The following is a 20,475-nucleotide window of genomic DNA, read 5'->3' as shown; positions in this document are numbered from 1 at the left end:
ACTTGTGAAATTTCAGAGGGAAGATTAAAGACTCTTTTTGGAGCTCTAGCTGTTTTGATTGTGAAGATTCTGTGGTTTGGTTAGCTGGGCCTTAAGAATCAGCTGTGATTAACAAGTTGACAAAACTGCTAAAGCAAAACCTTTGTGTTACTGGGACTATTGATGCTGGTCAACTGGAGCTAGGATATTAGTGGTGATTAAGAAGAGACCAGCATCATTAAGGCGAAATCTTATGGGAAGCGTTTTCTGAGAGCAAAAAGAGGCTGTGTTCCAGAGATAGCCAAGGTTGTACCTTATGCTGTGGCTGGACATGGTAAAGTGTAAGAGTCACCCAGGTAGTACTGGTTTTGAAGGCGTGAAGGGACTATGAAGAGCAGCTGAGGCTGGGCACTGTGATGCCTCCAATGGAAGGCCATTGGTGAAGGTGCACCCTCTGTTGCAATTGATGGTCCAGGACTCAAGGGGCCATTCAAAGGAGATGAGGTTTGGCATCATCAAGAGAGCCCGTGAGAGGGTATTAGTGAAGCCTAATTGCAGCAGAAGACAGCAGCGTTTTGGAGATGCCAGTACCATGACATGACCACCAAGAAAAGCAGAACAGTGGAGTACAGGCAGCTGGAGCATAGAAGACAAGGTGTGTGCTACGAAGGACAGAGCTAGAGAAGTGACCCAGAAGACCGTGAATGGATCCCAGACATTGGGCAGTTTGATTTCACTTTTGATTGTAACTGTGCCCTGATATTTTAACCTCTTGAAGGAGGAAAGTATTTTAGTGGAGTCCACAGTTAAAAGACTGCGTCACTCTTAAAGTTATTTAGATCTTGGGGATGAATAAGAAAGTAAGGGTTGGGGCTGGGGATTTAGCTCAGTGGTAGAGCACTTGCCTAGCAAGCACAAGGCCCTGGGTTCGGTCCCCAGCTCCGGAAAAAAAAAAAAAGTAAGGGTTGAGGATTAATACTGATGTGTTTGTGTGTCAATTGTACTGGCTGGTTTTGTGTGTCAACTTGACACAAGCTGGAATTATCACTGAGAAAGGAGTCTCAGTTGAGGAAATGCCTCCATGAGACCCAGCTGTAAGACATTTTCTCAATTAGTGATCAAGGGGAGAGGACCCAGGTGGTGCCAGCCCTGGGCTGGTGGTCTTGGGTTTTATAAGACAGCAAGCTGAGCAAGCCAGGGGGAGCAAGCCAGTAAGTAACATCCCTCCATGGCCTCTGCATCAGCTCCTCCCCTGACCTGCTTGAGTTCCAGTCCTGACTTCCTTTGGTGGTCAACAGCCACATGGAGTATAAGCTGAATAAACCCTTTCCTCCCCAACTAGCTTCTTGGTTCTACTGTTTTATGCAGGAATAGAAATTCTGACTATGACAGTCATGTTGTCTTACCACAGCTTAGAAAAGTAACTAAGATAAGTACTTTGGGTGCTATACCAGTGAGTATCCAAATATTTGTACTTGGTGGTATAGGGGCTAACTTTTTGCTTAGAGTCTGTCCCAGAGGATAAATAAATCAATTAGTAATCACAAAATCTACTTGAAGACTATGTGAGATCTTTCAAATAAAATAGGAAAACAATAATAAACAGTCTTTTTCCCTGCATACTCAATATACTTCTTAATAGGAAGCCAAATAAATGTAGTGAGAAAAGTTATAATTATGATATATCCTAACACAATGTATGCCAGTTTAGAAATTCTAACTTGTAATTATCTATATCATGGAGTCTTGCAAAATAAAGGGATTAAGCAAGTTGTTTAGAAGAATAAATAACTTAATCATTGCAAAGTATTAAGAAATCAAATGTTTCCTAATACTACTCCTCCTTCCACATCTCTGTGTGTCTGTTTATGTATGTGTCTACCAACCTACTATAGTTTTATTTGTGGTTATGGGTGGTTTTTGTCTTCATGTATAAATGTGCACAGGAATGTACCTAATGCCCGTGAAGGACATAAAAGGGGAACAGATTCCCTGGAACTAGAATTATAGCTGATTATGAATTACCATATGGATGCTCTTAATCAATAAACAATTTTTTCAGTCCCTGGATTCTATATGTATTTTTAATTTGATATCAGCTTCTACACACTTGCAGAAGACACATTTAAGATCAAATTCTTATACTTTACCATACTTTCCTACTTATTTCTCAGATATGACATGTTATTATAAGTGGTTTCTATAAGACATGTTCCTTGATGTTTGTATCTTAATCATAAATTTTGTGATGTAGTGCAAACTTTTCTGACACTTTTACTTTACATTCTCTCAATGCAGTTAGTTTTTATCAAACTGTAGATATTTAAAATTGATTGTTCATTTTAAAAGTATAAATGATTAAATTTCTAGCCACAGGGATAAAGAGAAGGCTCAGTGGTTAAGAGCACTGGCTGTGCTTTCGCTGATCATCGCCCGCAGCTCACTGTTCCCAAACCCCGTGGGAGAGACAGCTCACCACCGGACAGGTGGGCACTCCTGAGACTGCAGAGCAGAAGAGACCACCAACACTGCCCACCCCTGCCCACATCCCTGGCCCAAGAGGAAACTATATACGGCCTCTGGGATCTGGTAGATAAGGGTACTGGAGCTGTAGGTCCCCTGCGCCCAAGACAGCACCAGAACCTGAAGGGACCAACCGGATCAACAGTTCTCTGCACCCAAATCCCGTGGGAGGGAGAGCTAAACCTTCAGAAGGCAGACATGCCTGGGAAGCCAGAAGAGACTACACTCTGCCCACATTTCTGACTCCAGAGGAAAACACCAAACGCCATCTGGGACCCTGGTGCACGGGGGCTCACGGAAAGGGCGGCGCAGGTCCTCCTGGTTGCTGCCCTTGTGGAGAGCTCATAAGCAACACCCCACAAGCAAACTTGAGCCTCGGGACCACAGGTAAAACCAACTTTTCTACTCCAAGCAACCTGCCTGGTGAACTCAGGACACAGGCCCAAGGAACAGCTGAAGACCTGTAGATAGGAAAAACTACACGCCCGAAAGCAGAACACTTTGTTCCCATAACTGGCTGAAAGAAAACAGGAAACAGGTCTACAGCACTCCTGACACACAGGCTGATAGGACAGTCTAGCCACTGTCAGAAATAGCAGAACAAAGTAACACCAGAGATAATCTGATGGCAAGAGGCAAGCTCAGGAACCCAAGCAACAGAAACCAAGATTACATGGCATCATCGGAGGCCAATTCTCCCACCAAGGCAAACACTGAATATCCAAACACACCAGAAAAGCAAGATCTAGATTTAAAATCATATTTGATCATGATGTGGGAGGTCTTCAAGAAAAACATGAAGAACTCCCTTAGAGAAACGCAGGAAAACATAAATAAACAAGTAGAAGCCTACAGAGAGGAATTACAAAAATCCCTGAAAGAATTCCAGGAAAACACAATCAAACAGTTGAAGGAATTAAAAATGAAAATAGAAGCAATCAAGAAAGAATACAGGGAAACAACCCTGGATATAGAAAACCAAAGGAAGAGACAAGGAGCCATAGATACAAGCATCACCTACAGAATACAAGAGATAGAAGAGAGAATCTCAGGTGCAGAAGATTCCATAGAAATCATTGCCTCAACTGTCAAAGATAATGTAAAGCAGAAAAAGCTACTGGTCCAAAACATACAGGAAATCCAGGACTCAATGAGAAGATCAAACCTAAGGATAATAGGTATAGAAGAGAGTGAAGACTCCCAGCTCAAAGGACCAGTAAATATCTTCAACAAAATCATAGAACAAAACTTCCCTAACCTAAAGAAAGAGATGCCCATAAATGTACAAGAAGCCTAAAGAACTTCAAATAGATTCGACCAGAAAAGAAACTCCTCCCGTCACATAATAGTCAAAACAACAAATGCACAAAATAAAGAAAGAATATAAAGAGGAGTAAGGGAAAAAGGTCAAGTAACATATAAAGGCAGACCAGACTTCTCGCAGGAGAGTATGAAAGCCAGAAGATCCTGGACAGATGTCATACAGACCCTAAGAAAACAAAAATGCCACCCAGGTTACTGTATCCTGCAAAACTCTCAATTGACATAGATGGAGAACCCAAGATATTCCATGACAAAACCAAATTTACACAATATCTTTCTACAAATCCAGCACTACAAAGGATAATAAATGGTAAAGCCCAACATAAGGAGGCAAGCTACACCCTAGAAAAAGCAAGAAACTAATGGTCTTGGCAATAAAACAAAGAGAAGAAAAGCACACAAACATAACCTCACATCCAAATATGAATATAACAGGAAGCAATAATCACTATTTCTTAATATCTCTCAACATCAATGGTCTCAACTCCCCAAGAAAAAGACATAGATTAACAAACTGGATAGGCAATGAGGACCCTGCATTCTGCTGCCTACAGGAAACACATCTCAGAGACAAAGACAGAAACTACCTCAGATTGAAAGGCTGGAAAACAACGTTCCAAGCAAATGGTCTGAAGAAGCAAACTGGAGTAGCCATTCTAATATCAAATAAAATCAATTTTCAACTAAAAGTCATCAAAAAAGATAAGGAAGGACACTTCATATTCATCAAAGGAAAAATCCACCAAGATGAACTCTTAATCCTAAACATCTATGCTCCAAATAGAAGGGCACCTATATACGTAAAAGAAACCTTACTAAAGCTCAGAACACACACTGCACCTCACACAATAATTGTAGGAGATTTCAACACCCCACTCTCATCAATGGACAGATAGATCATGGAAACAGAAATTAAACAGAGATGTAGACAGACTAAGAGAAGTCATGAAACAAATGGACTTAACAGATATTTATAGAACATTCTATCCTAAAGCAAAAGGATATACATTCTTCTCAGCACCTCATGGTACTTTCTACAAAACTGAACATATAATTGGTCGAAAAACAGGCCTCAACAGATACAGAAAGATAGAAATAATCCCATGTGTCCTATCAGACAACCACGGCCTAAAGCTGGTCTTCAATAACAATAAGGGAAGAATGCCCACATATACGTGGAAATTGAACAATGCTCTACTCAACAATAACCTGGTCAAGGAAGAAATAAAGAAAGAAATGAAAGACTTCTTAGAATTTAATGAAAATGAAGGTACAACATACCCAAACTTATGAGACACAATGAAAGCTATGCTAAGAGGAAAACTCATACCTCTGAGTGCCTATAGAAAGAAAAAGAAGAGAGCATATGTCAGCAGCTTGACAGCACACCTAAAAGCTCTAGAACAAAAAGAAGCAAATACACCCAGGAGAGTAGAAGGCAGGAAATAGTCAAAATCAGAGCAGAAATTAACCAAGTAGGAAAAAAAAAGGACCATACAAACAATCAACAGAACCAAAAGTTGGTTCTTTGAGAAAATCAACAATATAGATAAACCCTTAGCCAGACTAACGAGAGGACACAGAGAGTGTGTCCAAATTAACAAAATCAGAAATGAAAAAGGGAGACATAACTACAGATTCAGAGAAAATTCAAAAAATCATCAGATCTTACTACAAAAGCCTATATTCAACAAAACTTGAAAATCTGCAGGAAATGGACAATATCTTAGACAGATACCAGGTACCGAAGTTAAATCAGGAACAGATAAACCATTTAAACAACCCCATAACTCCTAACAAAATAGAAGCAGTCATTAAAGGTCTCCCAACCAAAAAGAGCCCAGGTCCAGATAGGTTTAGTGCAGAATTCTATCAGACCTTCATAGAAGACCTCATACCAATACTATCCAAACTATTCCACAAAATTGAAACAGATTGAGCACTACCAAATTCCTTCTATGAAGCCACAATTACTCTTATATCTAAACCACACAAAGACCCAACAAAGAAAGAGAACTTCAGACCAATTTCCCTTATGAATATCGACACAAAAATACTCAATAAAATTCTGGCAAACTGAATCCAAGAGCACATCAAAACAATCATCCACCATGATCAAGTAGGCTTCATCCCAGGCATGCAGGGATGGTTTAATATACGGAAAACCATCAACGTGATCCATTATATAAACAAACTGAAAGAACAAAACCACATGATCATTTCATTAGATGCTGAGAAAGCATTTTACAAAATTCAACACCCCTTCATGATAAAAGTCCTGGAAAGAATAGGAATTCAAGGCCCATACCTAAATACAGTAAAAGCCATATACAGCAAACCAGTTGCTAACACTAAACTAAATAGAGAGAAACTTGAAGCAATCCCACTAAAATCAGGAACTAGACAAGGCTGTCCACTCTCTCCCTACTTATTCAATATAGGTCTTGAAGTTCTAGCCAGAGCAATAAGACAACAAAAGGAGATCAAGGGGATACAGATCGGAAAAGAAGAGGTCAAAATATCACTATTTGCAGATGATATGATAGTATATTTAAGTGATCCCAAAAGTTCCACCAGAGAACTACTAAAGCTGATAAACAACTTCAGCAAAGTGGCTGGGTATAAAATTAACTCAAATAAATCAGTAGCCTTCCTCTACACAAAAGAGAAACAAGCCGAGAAAGAAATTAGGGAAATGACACCCTTCATAATAGACCCAAATAATATAAAGTACCTCGGTGTGACTTTAAACAAGCAAGTAAAAGATCTGTACAATAAGAACTTTAATCCTCTGAAGAAAGAAATTGAAGAAGACCTCAGAAGATGGAAAGATCTCCCACGCTCATGGATTGGCAGGATTAATATAGTAAAAATGGCCATTTTACCAAAAGCGATCTACAGATTCAATGCAATCCCCATCAAAATACCAATCCAATTCTTCAAAGAGTTAGACAGAGCAATCTGCAAATTCATCTGGAATAACAAAAAACCCAGAATAGCTAAAACTATCCTCAACAATAAAAGGACTTCAGGGGGAAATCACTATCCCTGAACTCAAGCAGTATTACAGAACAACAGTGATAAAAACTGCATGGTATTGGTACAGAGACAGACAGATAGACTAGTGGAACAGAATTGAAGTCCCAGAAATGAACCCACACACTTATGGGCACTTGATTTTTGACAAAGGAGCCAAAACCGTTCAATGGAAAAAAGATAGCATTTTCAGCAAATGGTGCTGGTTCAACCGGAGGTCAACATGTAGAAGAATGCAGATCGATCCATGCTTATCACCCTGTACAAAGCTTAAGTCCAAGTGGATCAAGGACCTCCACATCAAACCAGATACACTCAAACTAATAGAAGAAAAACTAGGGGAGCATCTCGAACACATGGGCACTGGAAAAATTTTTCTGAACAAAACACCAATGGCTTATGCTCTAAGATCAAGAATCGACAAATGGGATCTCATAAAACTCCCAAGCTTCTGTAAGGCAAAGGACACTGTGGTTAGGACAAAACGGCAACCAACAGATTGGGAAAAGGTATTTACCAATCCTACAACAGATAGAGGGCTTATATCCAAAATATACAAAGAACTCAAGAAGTTAGACCGCAGGGAGACAAATAACCCTATTAAAAAATGGGGTTCAGAGCTAAACAAAGAATTCACAGCTGAGGAATGCCGAATGGCTGAGAAACACCTAAAGAAATGTTCAACATCTTTAGTCATAAGGGAAATGCAAATCAAAACAACCCTGAGATTTCACCTCACACCAGTGAGAATGGCTACGATCACAAACTCAGGTGACAGCAAATGCTGGCGAGGATGTGGAGAAAGAGGAACACTCCTTCATTGTTGGTGGGATTGCAGACTGGTACAACCATTCTGGAAATCAGTCTGGAGTTTCCCCAGAAAATTGGACATTGAAGTACCTGAGGACTGAGCTAGACCTTTCTTGGGCATATACCCAAAAGACGCCCCAACATATAAAAAAGACACATGCTCCACTATGTTCATAGAAGCCTTATTCATAATAGCCAGAAGCTGGAAAGAACCCAGATGCCCTTCAACAGAGGAATGGATACAGAAAATGTGGTACATCTACACAATGGAATATTACTCAGCTATTAAAAACACTTTATGAAATTCATAGGCAAATGGAGGGAACTGGAAAATATCATCCTGAGTGAGCTAACCCAATCACAAAAAAACACACACGGTATGCACTCATTGAAAAGTGGCAATTAGCCCAAATGCTTGAATTACCCTAGATGCACAGAACATGTGAAACTCAAGATGGATGATCAAAATGCGAATGCTTCACTCCTTCTTTAAAAGGGGAACAAGAATATCCTTGGCATGGAATAGGGAGGCAAAGATTAAAACAGAGGCAGAAGGAACACCCATTCAGAGCCTGCCCCACATGTGGCCATACATATACAGCCACCCAATTAGACAAGATGGATGATGCAAAGAAGTGCAGGCTGACAGGAACCGGATGTAGATCTCTCCTGAGAGACTCAGCCAGAATACAGCAAATACATAGGCGAGTGCCAGCAGCAAACCACTGAACTGAGAACAGGACCCCCATTGAAGGAATCAGAGAAAGGACTGACAGAGCTTGAAGGGGCTCGAGACCACATATGAACAACAATGCCAAGCAACCAGAGCTTCCAGGGACTAAGCCACTACCTAAAGACTATACATGGACTGACCCTGGACTCTGACCTCATAGGTAGTAATGAATAGCCTAGTAAGAGCACCAGTGGAAGGGGAAGCCCTTGGTCCTGCTAAGACTGAACCCCCAGTGAACGTGATTGTTGTGGGGAGGGTGGTAATGGGGGGAGGATGGGGAGGGGAACACCAAGAAAGAAGGCGAGGGGGAGGGTTTAGGGGGATTTTGGTCGGGAAACCGGGAAAGGGTATAACATTCGAAATGTAAATAAGAAATACTCAAGTTAATTAAAAAAAAAAAAAAGAAGAAGAAGAAGATGATGAAGAAGGGAGAGGGGAATGGGATAGGGAGTTTATGGACGGGAAACCAGGAAAGGCGATAACATTTGAACTAAATAAATTAATTAATAAATTAATAAATAAATATTACTAAATTAATAAATAAATAAAATATATCCAATAAAAAAAGAAATTAAAAAAAAAAAAGCACTGGCTGCTCTTCCAGAGGTTGCTAGTCATTAAGCAGCAACCATACGATGGTTTCCAAACATCTGTAATGGGATCTGTTCCCCATTTCTGGTGTGTACGAAGAAAAAGTGCTCATATACACAAAACAAATCTTTAAAAAGAATTTCTAGCAACATTTGTACATATTTTCATGTTAACTATGTATTCCTTTAATAAAATTCAATCAAGACCAGTCATCTCTGCTGTTTAAAACTTTAAAATTAAAAATGAAAACTATTATTCTACTCTGATAGTAATTTTTACAATGAAAAGCAGACTCAAAAAGTGAAGAAAAGGTATAAGGCTCCATTTTGTTGTGTATTATTTACTAATATTGTTAAATTTAGCTTTATAATTATAAAAATTCTGCACACATGATACACATGTAAAAAACTGTCAAAGAATTAACATACAGAACTATTTAAAAAATTTGATAAGCTCAGAGGATTACAAATTCAAATGTTTACATGAACTTTTTGTTGTATTACCTTGAAAACACTGCAAGAAAATCATGCTGAATACTCAGAACAGAATCTTTCTGTGTTTTTTTGTTATGAAACAAGAACTTTATTGACTAACAGTAACTGAATGTAAAATAAAACATGCTAACCAATTATATATTATTTCCTTTATAACCTACAGAATGACCTTATGTATTAATTCCTATTTTTTTATTTTCTCTATTTTTCTAATTTCCTTGTCACTAGTGAGGAGACCTAGGTCTGAAGAGGGTAAGTGATTTGCGTAAGGTCACATGAATAGTACGCAGGAGAGCTGGGATTTAGATTAGGGCACATATACTAAGAAACTAAGTATTTAAACCCTTAAACAGACCGAGGCCTGTGAACAAGAGGCCACATTTATAAGGATAAGCGCTGCCCTAAAAGAAACATGGAAGGAAAGCTGTGCTTAAAAGAAAGGAAGACAAAGGGGGCCCGGGAGCAACAGATTCTAACATTGGGGACCCCAGTAGAGCTCAAAACATACCTCAGAGTATATGAAGAAACAAAATGAGAAGAGTTACACTAAGAAAACAGCTCGTTTAATACTGCTGGAGCCTCCCTGGCCACGGACACTGTGAATTATTGAAGTCTAGCTTATAATATTTACTCTAATGGCAATACAGAAGGTTTTGAATTATATATTTATATAAAGCAGGCTTTGAATTAATGATTCAAAATCATTAATTGAACCCACAAGGCCCTGGGTTCAGTCCCCAATTTAAATAAATCATAAATGCAATATAATTACCACTTTGCTTCATATATTAAATCTTACTCTGTTTTTACCAATTTGTTGGGAGATTAAATCCCTACTTAATTTTTCTTCCAAAACTGGACCTAACACGGAGTATCAAGTGAGGACTTGAGTTTACTGCAGTATGACTAGGATGGCTGACTGCAGACTGTCAGCAAAAAATACCTGTTTTTTTATAGGCCAGGAAACAGTCACCACAGTATTGTAATAACACATGTGACCTTATAGTAACAGAAACCTACTATCATCATGACAATCTTCCTTTCTCAGCCTCCTCAATGCTGAAATTGCATGCATGGAAAAAAATAGTCATCTGGGCTGCAGTTCCTGCCCTGGGAAATGTCATTGACACCACTAAATTGTTTTCTTCTTGGTTAAATTCTGTAAATTCAGCTTCTATATTTTTCAACTTGTCATTTCACCGTTTGCTAACATGATATCATTCAAGGAATCCTCAAAGTTGATCCCATATGAACCTTACCCAGAATAGCTGATGGCACTAATTTTAAAGATCTCTGGGAAACTGTCCTGGGAGGACTCTTGTTTTTACAGCTGTAGTTTAACATTCCCAGGTCAAAAGCTATTAATAATCTACTTATAATTAAGCCTTTTTTATTAAGAGTTAAACATTATTATAGCATGTTCAGGGGGCAGAATATGGTTGTAAGATATAATGTAGTTTTTCATATATAAAATCTAAGGCACAGATAGGGGTACAGTACCTGAAAAAGTCACTGCATGCTGCCAACACACAACGATGACATGGGATTATTTCTTCTTTCATGATTATTTTGAAGTCATAAAAGACATTCTGTTCTCTAAAACTTTGTAGTACACTTAAGATTTTCTGTCCATGATCTTCTGATGCAAGGAAATTCTTTTTCTTTTCAGATGAGATACCATTCCATGAGCTTTGTTCATTTAAATTGTATGACTTATCCATAGCCAATTCCACCTGTTCTTAGAACTAGAATAAAAAAAAGTGTGATAGGAAGCTAATGAAAATTTCAGATTTAATTCGACCTCTTCAAGCTGGCAACATAGCTTATCAGGCAAAAGCTCTTACCATGCAAGCTGGTGACCTAAGTTAGATGCACAGAACCCATATGAAGTGGAAGAGAATCAACTCCACAAAACTATCTTCTGACATCCACATTTGTCACAATCTCCCATAATGAACTTTTAAAAAATGTATTCATGGTGTGAAATTATAACAATACTCAACAACAGCAATATGATAGTAAACCTTACTTTAAACATTTTTTCATGATATTTAGTACTAAACTCTTTTTGAATTTTCATAAATGTGTATTTGAATTGAGAAGTACGTTTTAATTGAGACCTAAGTTTATGGTTGTAGAATTAACTGTATAAACTGTATGAATACCTACCTTCTTTAGGCCTTTACTATATGCCTTGTCTTATTGTTATTAAATTATTACTCTTGAAGTAGTTCTTACTTTAGTATACACTCTATATATCCCTGTCCTTCTATGAATGTTCTACTGTAGCAAAATCAGGATTAAAATGTTGATGGTGATGTACACACTACATATCTTCTAACTTTAACGCTAACCCTGACTTTCACAAGCAAACTGGCCTAAGGGGGAAAAAAAATCCACCAGACTTTGGTGGTATTAGCCACTTTATGGCTATAGTGGTTTGAATAAAAGTGACCCCCAAGGCTCATAATGGAGTAGCACTACTAGGGGGTGTAACCCATGTGTCATTGGGGATGAGCTTGGAGGTTTCAAATGCTCAAGTCAGGGCCAGTATCACTCTCCCTGCTGTCTTCCTATCTCGGTTTAGAAATCTGAACTCCTGTGCCAGTACCATGTCTGTAAGCCCTAATGCTTCCTGCCATGATGACAATAGACTAAACCTCAAGTGTAAACCAGCCTCAATTAAAATCCTTGTTTATAAAGTAATGACTTTATTAAGTAATTTAGAAAATAAAATAAAAAGGGTGGGCTGTGCTCTACTTCATCTGGGCTTTATTTCATTAGAGCATCCAATCACTAATATCTAGATATGGATTTTACTATAGAAGTTAATTATGCAAAAACACTGTATTAGTCAGGGTTTTCTGGAGTCACAGAGCTTATGGGATGATTGTCCCTATCTATCTGACTGTCTGTCTATCTCACAGGATTTCTGGAATGACTTACTGGATGAACCAACAATGGCTATCAGTGAAGGGAAAGTTCAAGAGTCTACTAGTTGCCAGTACCGCAAGGCTGGACATTTTAACTGGTCTTCTCTATACAATGGAAACCTGAAGAAGTAGGTTTCAATGCCTCTCAAAGGAATAGAGCTGTTTTGGAGAATAGGCAGACAATTACCTATACTTTCTATATTTTCTTTCTTTTTGTGTTTATTGTCTAGTACTGCTATTTCTGCATACTTTGTATTCTCTTTAAATCCTCTAGCTACCTATACATATCAAATACTATTATCTCTATTTTATAGATGGGAAATAAGGTTTTGCTACTCTAAGTACTTTGTATAAGGTCACATACAATGATTAAGTGTGAACTCAAATAGTCTGACTCAGGAGGCCTTGCCCTCATCCACTACAATACTAGTCTTTTTGAGGATGTATTGTTGACACCTAAATGACAAGAAGGTAAATCACTGGTAGGAGAAAGTATGTAAAGTCCTCACATGAAAAAGGAGTCTTTTGGTTTTAGAAAATTAGAGGCTCACTGACCCCAGCCCACAGTTCCCTGCTCCCAAACCCCTTGGGAGAGAGAGCTCAACACCTGGACAGGTGGGACTCCTGAGACTGCAGAGCGGGAGAGACCACCAATAATACCCACCCCTGCTCACATTCCCTGGCCCAAGAGGAAAGTGTATAGGGCCTCTGGGGACCGGAAGATAGGGGCACTCAAGCGGTAGGTCCCCTACTGTCCAGAAACCACCCTGAACTGAAGGGACCCGGTCAAAAGCTCCCTGCACACAAATCCTGTGGGAGGAAGAGCTAAACCTTCAGAGGGGCAGACACACCTGAGAAGCCAGAAGAGACTAGAGTCTACTCACATTTCTGACTCCATAGGAAATGCCATCTGGGACCCTGGTGCACGGGGGCCCTGGGAAAAGGCAGCACAGGACCTCCTGGTTGCTGCCCTCACAGAGAGCTCAAAAGCAGCCCCCCAGGAGCAACTTCAGCCACGGGACCACGGGTAAGACCAACTTTTCTGCTCCAAGCGACCTTCCCGGTGGACTCAGGACACAGGCCCACAGGAACAGCTGAAGACCAGTAGACAGGAAAGACTACACCCCCAAAACCAGAACACTGTTTCCATAACTGGCTGAAAGAAAACAGGAAAACACGTCTATAGCCCTCCTGACACACAGGCCTATAGGACATTCTAGCAACTGTCAGAAATAGCAGAACAAGGTAACACCAGAGACAACCTGATGGCGAGAGGCAAGTTCAGGAACCCAAGAAACAGAAACCAAGACTACATGGCATCATCGGAGGCCAATTTTCCCACCAAAGCAAATACTGAATATCCAAACACACCAGAAAAGCAAGATCTACATTTAAAATGACATTTTATCATGATGATGGAGGACTTCAAGAAAGACATAAAGAACTCCCTTAGAGAAACGCAGGGAAACATAAATAAACAAGTAGAAGCCTACAGAGAGGAATCACAAAAATCCCAGAAAGAATTCCAGGAAAACACAAACAGTTGAAGGAATTAAAAATGGAAATAGAAGCAATAAAGAAAGCAAAACGGGAGACAAACCTGGATATAGAAAAACAAAGGAAGAGATAAGAAGCCGAAGATACAAGCATCACCAACAGAATGCAAGAGATAGAAGAGAGAATCTCAGGAGCAGAAGATTCCATAGAAATCATCGACACAACTGTCAAAGATAATGTAAAATGGAAAAAGCTACTGGTCCAAAACATACAGGAAATCCAGGATTCAATGAGAAGATCAAACATGAGGATAATAAATATAGAAGTGAGTGAGGATTCCCAGTTCAAAGGACCAGTAAATATCTTCAACAAAATCATAGAACAAAACTTCCCTAACCTAAAGAAAGAGATGCTCATAAACATACAAGACGCCTACAGAACTCCAAACAGATTGGACCAGAAAAGAAACTCCTCCCGTCACATTATAGTCAAAAGACCAAATGCAAAAAACAAAGAAAGAATATTAAAAGCAGTAAGGGAAAAAGGTCAAGTAACATATAAAGGCAGACCTATCAGAATCACACCAGACTTCTCACCAGAGACTATGAAAGCCAGAAGATCCTGGACAGATGTCATACAGACCCTAAAATAACACACATGCCAGCCCATGTTACTGTATCCAGCAAAACTCTTAATCAACAGAGATGGAGAAACCAAGATATTCCATGACAAAACCAACTTTACACAATATTTTTCTACAAATCCAGCTCTAAAAAGGTTAATAAATGGTAAAGCCCAACATTAGAAGGCAAGCTACACCCTTGAAAAAGCAAGGAACTAATTGTCTTGGCAACAAAACAAAGAGAAGAAAAGGAAACAAACATAATCTCACATCCAAATACGAATATAACAGGAAGCAACGATCACTATTCCTTATTATCTCTCAACATCAATGGACTCAACTCCCCAAGAAAAAGACATAGATTAACAAACTGGATATGCAACGAGGACCCTGCATTCTGCTGCCTACAGGAAACACACCTCAGAGAAAAAGACAGACACTACCTCAGAGTGAAAGGCTGGAAAACAACTTTCCAAGCAAATGGTCTGAAGAAGCAAGCTGGAGTAGCCATTCTAATATCAAATAAAATCAATTTTCAACTAAAAGTCATCAAAAAAGATAAGGAAGGACACTTCATATTCATCAAAGGAAAAATCCACCAAGATGAACTCTCAATCCTAAATATCTATGCTCCAAATGGAAGGGCTCCTACATACATAAAAGAAACCTTACTAAAGCTCAAAACACACATTGGACCTCACACAATAATAGTGGGAGACTTCAACACCCCACTCTCATCAATGGACAGATCATGGAAACAGAAATCAAACAGAGACACAGACAAACTAAGAGAAGTCATGAACCAAATGGACTTAACTTATAGAACATTCTATCCTAAAACAAAATGATATACCTTCTTCTCACCACCTCATGATACTTTCTCCAAAATTTACCATATAATTGGTCAAAAAACAGGCCTCAAAAGATACAGGAAGACAGAAATAATCCTATGAGTCCTATCAGACCACCACGGGCTAAAGCTGGTCTTCAATAACAATAAAGGGAGAAAGACCACATATACATTGAAGTTGAACAATGTTCTATTCAATGAAAACCTGGTCAAGGAAGAAATAAGGAAAGAAATTAAAGACTTCTTAGAATTCAATGAAAATGAAGGTGCAACATACACAAACTTTTGAGGCACAACAAAACTGTGCTAAGAGGAAAACTCATAGCTCTGAGTGCCTGCAGAAAGAAACAGGAGAGAGCATATATCAGCAGCTTGACAGCACACCTAAAAGCTCTAGAACAAAAGAAATCAAATACATCCAGGAGGAGTAGAAGGCAGGAAATAACTCTCTCCCTACTTATTCAATATAGTTCTTGAAGTTCTAGCCAGAGCAATCAGACAACAAATGGAGGTCAAGGGGATACAGATAGGAAAAGAAGAAGTCAAAATATCACTATTTGCAGATGACATGATAGTATATTTAAGTGATCCCAAAAGTTCGACCAGACAACTACTAAAGCTGATAAACAACTTCAGCAAAGTGGCTGGGTATAAAATTAACTCAAATAAATCAGTAGCCTTCCTCTACACAAAAGAGAAACAAGCCGAGAAAGAAATTAGGGAAACGACACCCTTCATAATAGTCCCAAATAATATAAAATACCTCGGTGTGACTTTAACCAAGCAAATAAAAAGATCTGTACAATAAGAACTTCAAACTTCTGAAGAAAGAAATTGAAGATGGAAAGATCTCCCATGCACATGGATTGGCAGGATTCATATAGTAAAAATGGCCATTTTACCAAAAGTGATCTACAGATTCAATGGAATCCCCATCAAAATACCAATCCAATTCTTCAAAGAGTTAGACAGAACAATTTGCAAATTCAAATTTAGTTACACAGGATAGCTAAATCTATCCTGAACAATAAAAGGACTTCTGGAGGAATCACTATCCCTGAACTCAAGCAGTATTACAGAGCAGTAGTGATAAAACCTGCATGTTATTGGTACAGAGACAGACAGACAGACCAATGGAATAGAATTGAAGACCCAGAAATGAACCCACACACCTATGGTCACTTGATTTTTGACAAAGGAGCCAAAACCAACCAATGGAAAAAAGATAACATTTTCAGCAAATGGTGCTGGTTCAACTGGAGGTCAACATGTAGAAGAATGCAGTTCGATCCATGCTTATCACCCTGTACAAAGCTTAAGTCCAAGTGGATCAAGGACCTCCACATCAAATCAGATACACTCAAACTAATAGAAGAAAAAGTGGAGAAGCATCTCGAACACATGGGCACTAGAAAAAATTTCCTGAACAAAACACCAATGGCTTATGCTCTAAGATCAAGAATCAACAAATGCGATCTCATAAAACTGTAAAGCTTCTGTAAGGCAAAGGACATTGTGGTTCGGACAAAACAGCAACCAACAGATTGGGAAAAGGTCTTTACCAATCCTACAACAGATAGAGGGCTTATATCCAAAATATACAAAGAACTCAAGAAGTTAGACCGCAGGGAGACAAATAACCCTATTAAAAAATGGGGGGTTGGGGATTTAGCTCAGTGGTAGAGCACTTGCCTAGCAAGCTCAAGGCCCTGGGTTCCGTCCCCAGCTCCAGGAAAAAAAAAAAAACCAAACAAATAAAAAATGGGGTTCAGATCTAAACAAAGAATTCACAGCTGAGGAATGCCGAATGGCTGAGAAACACCTAAAGAAATGTTCAACATCTTTAGTCATAAGGGAAATACAAATCAAAACAACCCTGAGATTTCACCTTACACCAGTGAGAATGGGTAAGATCACAAACTCAGGCGACAGCAAATGCTGGTGAGGATGTGGAGAAAGAGGAACACTCCTCCATTGTTGGTGGGATTGCAGACTGGTACAACCATTCTGGAAATCAGTCTGGAGGTTCCTCAGACAATTGGACATTGAAGTACCTGAGGACCGAGCTATACCTCTCTTGGGTATATATCCAAAAGATACCCTAACATATAACAAAGCCACATGCTCCACTCTGTTTAAAGCAGCCTTATTTATAATAGCCAGAAGCTGGAAAGAACCCAGATGCCCTTCAACAGAAGAATGCATACAAAAAATGTGGTACATCTACACAATGGAATATTGCTTAGCTATCAAAAACAATGACTTTATGAAATTCATAGACAAATGGAGGGAACTGGAAAATATCATCCTGAGTGAGCTAACGCAATCACAGAAAAACACACATGGTATGCACTCATTGATAAGTGTCTATTAGCCTAAATGCTTGAATTGCCCTAGATGCACAGAACATATGAAACTCAAGATGGGTGATCAAAATGCGAATGCTTCACTCCTTCTTTAAAAGGGGAACAAGAATACCCTTGGCAGGGAATAGGGGGGCAAAGATTAAAACAGAGGCAGAAGGAACACCCATTCAGAGTCTGCCCCCCATGTGGCCCATACATATACAGTCACCCAATTAGACAAGATGGATGAAGCAAAGAAGTACAGGCCGACAGGAACCAGATGTAGATCTCTCCTGAGAGACTCAGCCAGAATACAGCAAATATATAGGGGAATGCCAGCAGCAAACCACTGAACTGAGAACGGGACCCCCGTTGAAGCAATCAGAGAAAGGACTGACAGAGATCGAAGGGGCTTGAGACCCCATGTGAACAACAATGGCAACCAACCAGAGCTTCCAGGGACTAAGCCACTACCCAAAGAGTGTACATGGACTGACCCTGGGCTCCAACTGCATAAGTTGAAATGAATGGCCTAGTAAGAGCACCAGTAAAAGGGGAAGCACTTGGTCCTCCCAAGACTGAACCCCCAGTGAACGTGATTCTTGGGGGGGAGGGTGGTAATGTCGGTGGATGGGGAGGGGAATACCTGTAGAGAAGGGGAGAGGGAGGGTTAGGGGGATGTTGGCTAGGAAACTGGGAAGGGGAATAACAATCAAAATGTAAATAAGAAATACTCAAGTTAATAAAGATGAAAAAGAAAAAAAAAAGAAAAAGAAAATTACCGGTGGCCAGTAGTGTTCCAAGACAGAGATGCAGAAAACAAGTAAAGGAGCTGTGATTTTAAAGTTAAGAATTATTAACTTCTAATGTGGCAGTGATTTGATGTTCCATTTTTAGAATATATTTCTCGCTCATAAATGCATAAGTTGAAAGAAGGCTATTTATTGGAACATTTATAGAGTAATTATTGTGGAAGCACTATTCTAAACACAGGACAGTGCATGGCTAGTCATGAGGCTTTTTTTAAAGGATTTTTTTATGTAAATGAGTGCTCTATCTGTATGTACACCTGCATGCCAGAAGAGGGCATAAGATCCTAGGATAGAAGGTAGTAAGCCATCATATGGTTGCTGGGAATTGAATTCAAGCCCTCTGGATGAGCAGACAGTTCTCTTAGGAGCTGAGCCATCTCTCCACCTCCTTAATATACTTTAATATGAAGTAGCATCTCCAGCTCAGTGACATTGTAAAAAGCCATATGGTCCATCACACTGGAGTGACTGCTAGAATGGTGATCAGGTCTCAGTCTGTCTCTCTCTGGCCTACACAGTAAAAATTTCTCCTTCCCTTGGACACTTAGCATAACATACAATTTCCAGTACTCTTATCTTTAAGCATTAACAAAAAAATCCACATCCTGTGACTTCTTATTCTCCCCTAGCCACCACTGTATTTTTCTATTCTGTATCCAGGAAAACAAGCTTGACAATACTCTTTTGGTACCATTACCTCCAGTCATCATGACCCTAATCATGTTCCTCTTTTGTCCTACTCAAACTGGCCCAGGTCACACTATCATTAAAAACACGGGGAAAGACACTATGATAGGATGCAAAACAGAAAACTGAATTACTATATTTACTTATAAGGGTAAATATAGTGCTTGCTGTCTTTATTCATCCCCACATTGCTTATTGTAGCTTTTTCTGTGTACTTTAGATACCTTGTCACATTATGAGATCTTTGCAATATTTAGATTTTAGAACAGCACCTCACTCACAATTTTAACAGATAAGGTGTTATATCAAGATAGCAATGTCAAAACTGCCATATAGCTGCAGAAGAGTCGAGGGGTGTGTAATATCACAAAAAATGTTAATGGGAGTAAGTATGGATCAGACTAAACGCATCTTTAGGAATAGAGAACTAATGGACAATAGTTGTGCAGATCAGATTACTGTTAGCTATCCCAGATCCTTCCTGACTGCCTTAGAAAGGAGACAGGCTGAATCAGCATGCCACCTCGCGCGAAATCCACATTCATCGGCAGAGACCAACTTTTCCATGTACCCTAACTGGTCCTCAGAAAGAGGTGGACGTTCACAGAAGTGCACCGATATCCATCTACACGAGCAGTCAAGGAAATGAACCGGTGTGACTGCAGGAAGAACAGCATGGGGCGTCAAGGTACGCAGAAGCCGCGCCTTGAACCCTTGTGGGACACAGCAAACCTTAGAGGGCTTGCACTGATACTGTCCTGGGCTGGCCCAAGGTAGACAGGGAGGTCCGCACAGGGTCCATCTGCAAATGACAGGGAAGGGTCACCTCCCGGCCGCCTCCTAGTAGAACTTCCGGGGCAGAGTGCTCCTCGCTGCGGACCCTTCCTCTCCGGAGCGCTCACGAACTGCACCGCAACCGAGGGTCGTAGGAACCTGGCCTCCAACAGCCGGATACAAGCCCACTCTTCCCTCGGACCCCACAGCTCACCCACCTGCACCTGCAACTCCACCCAGGCCCAGCCTGCAAATTCTGGCTGCGATTGGCTTGTGTGACTGTCCAGTTAGCTCTTCCTCCAGTGTGAGCGGCTTAACGGTTCTGAGACGCTCTGGTCCCGCCCTTTCCGAGGCGAGCTATGCTTAGTCAGCTGCCGCAGATCTCTGCGTTGAGTCTGAATCTCCTCCCCCAAATCGCCCTTGCGGGCTTCTGTAGGAGACGTCCGTGTTGGGGGCGGAGCAGCGT

General features: G+C 40.0%; 1 protein-coding gene across 7 annotated transcripts in view; it reads right to left on the bottom strand.

Moving 5' to 3' along the window:
- Kbtbd3 (kelch repeat and BTB domain containing 3) overlaps window positions 1-20,366 on the bottom strand; it is a 30,808-nt gene extending 10,442 nt beyond the window's left edge. The window contains exons 1-2 of one of the 7 annotated variants that reach the window (XM_006242474.5): window positions 20,228-20,366; window positions 10,990-11,234 (exon numbers count right to left, since the gene is read on the bottom strand). In XM_006242474.5, coding sequence (XP_006242536.1) covers window positions 10,990-11,210 — 221 coding nt within the window. In that variant the 5' untranslated portion in view covers window positions 11,211-11,234; window positions 20,228-20,366. Of the gene's footprint in view, window positions 1-10,989; window positions 11,406-13,306; window positions 20,201-20,227 lie in introns of those variants that run through there. The other 6 variants (XM_006242477.5, XM_006242476.4, XM_039081335.2 and 3 more) reach the window with 6 other exon arrangements.
- Between the last annotated feature and the right edge of the window lie 109 nt (window positions 20,367-20,475).

This window comes from Rattus norvegicus, chromosome 8 (genome assembly GCF_036323735.1).
Source record: "Rattus norvegicus strain BN/NHsdMcwi chromosome 8, GRCr8, whole genome shotgun sequence".
NCBI classification, from domain to species: Eukaryota; Metazoa; Chordata; class Mammalia; order Rodentia; family Muridae; genus Rattus; species Rattus norvegicus.
This window is presented reverse-complemented; position numbering and strand designations above follow the sequence as displayed.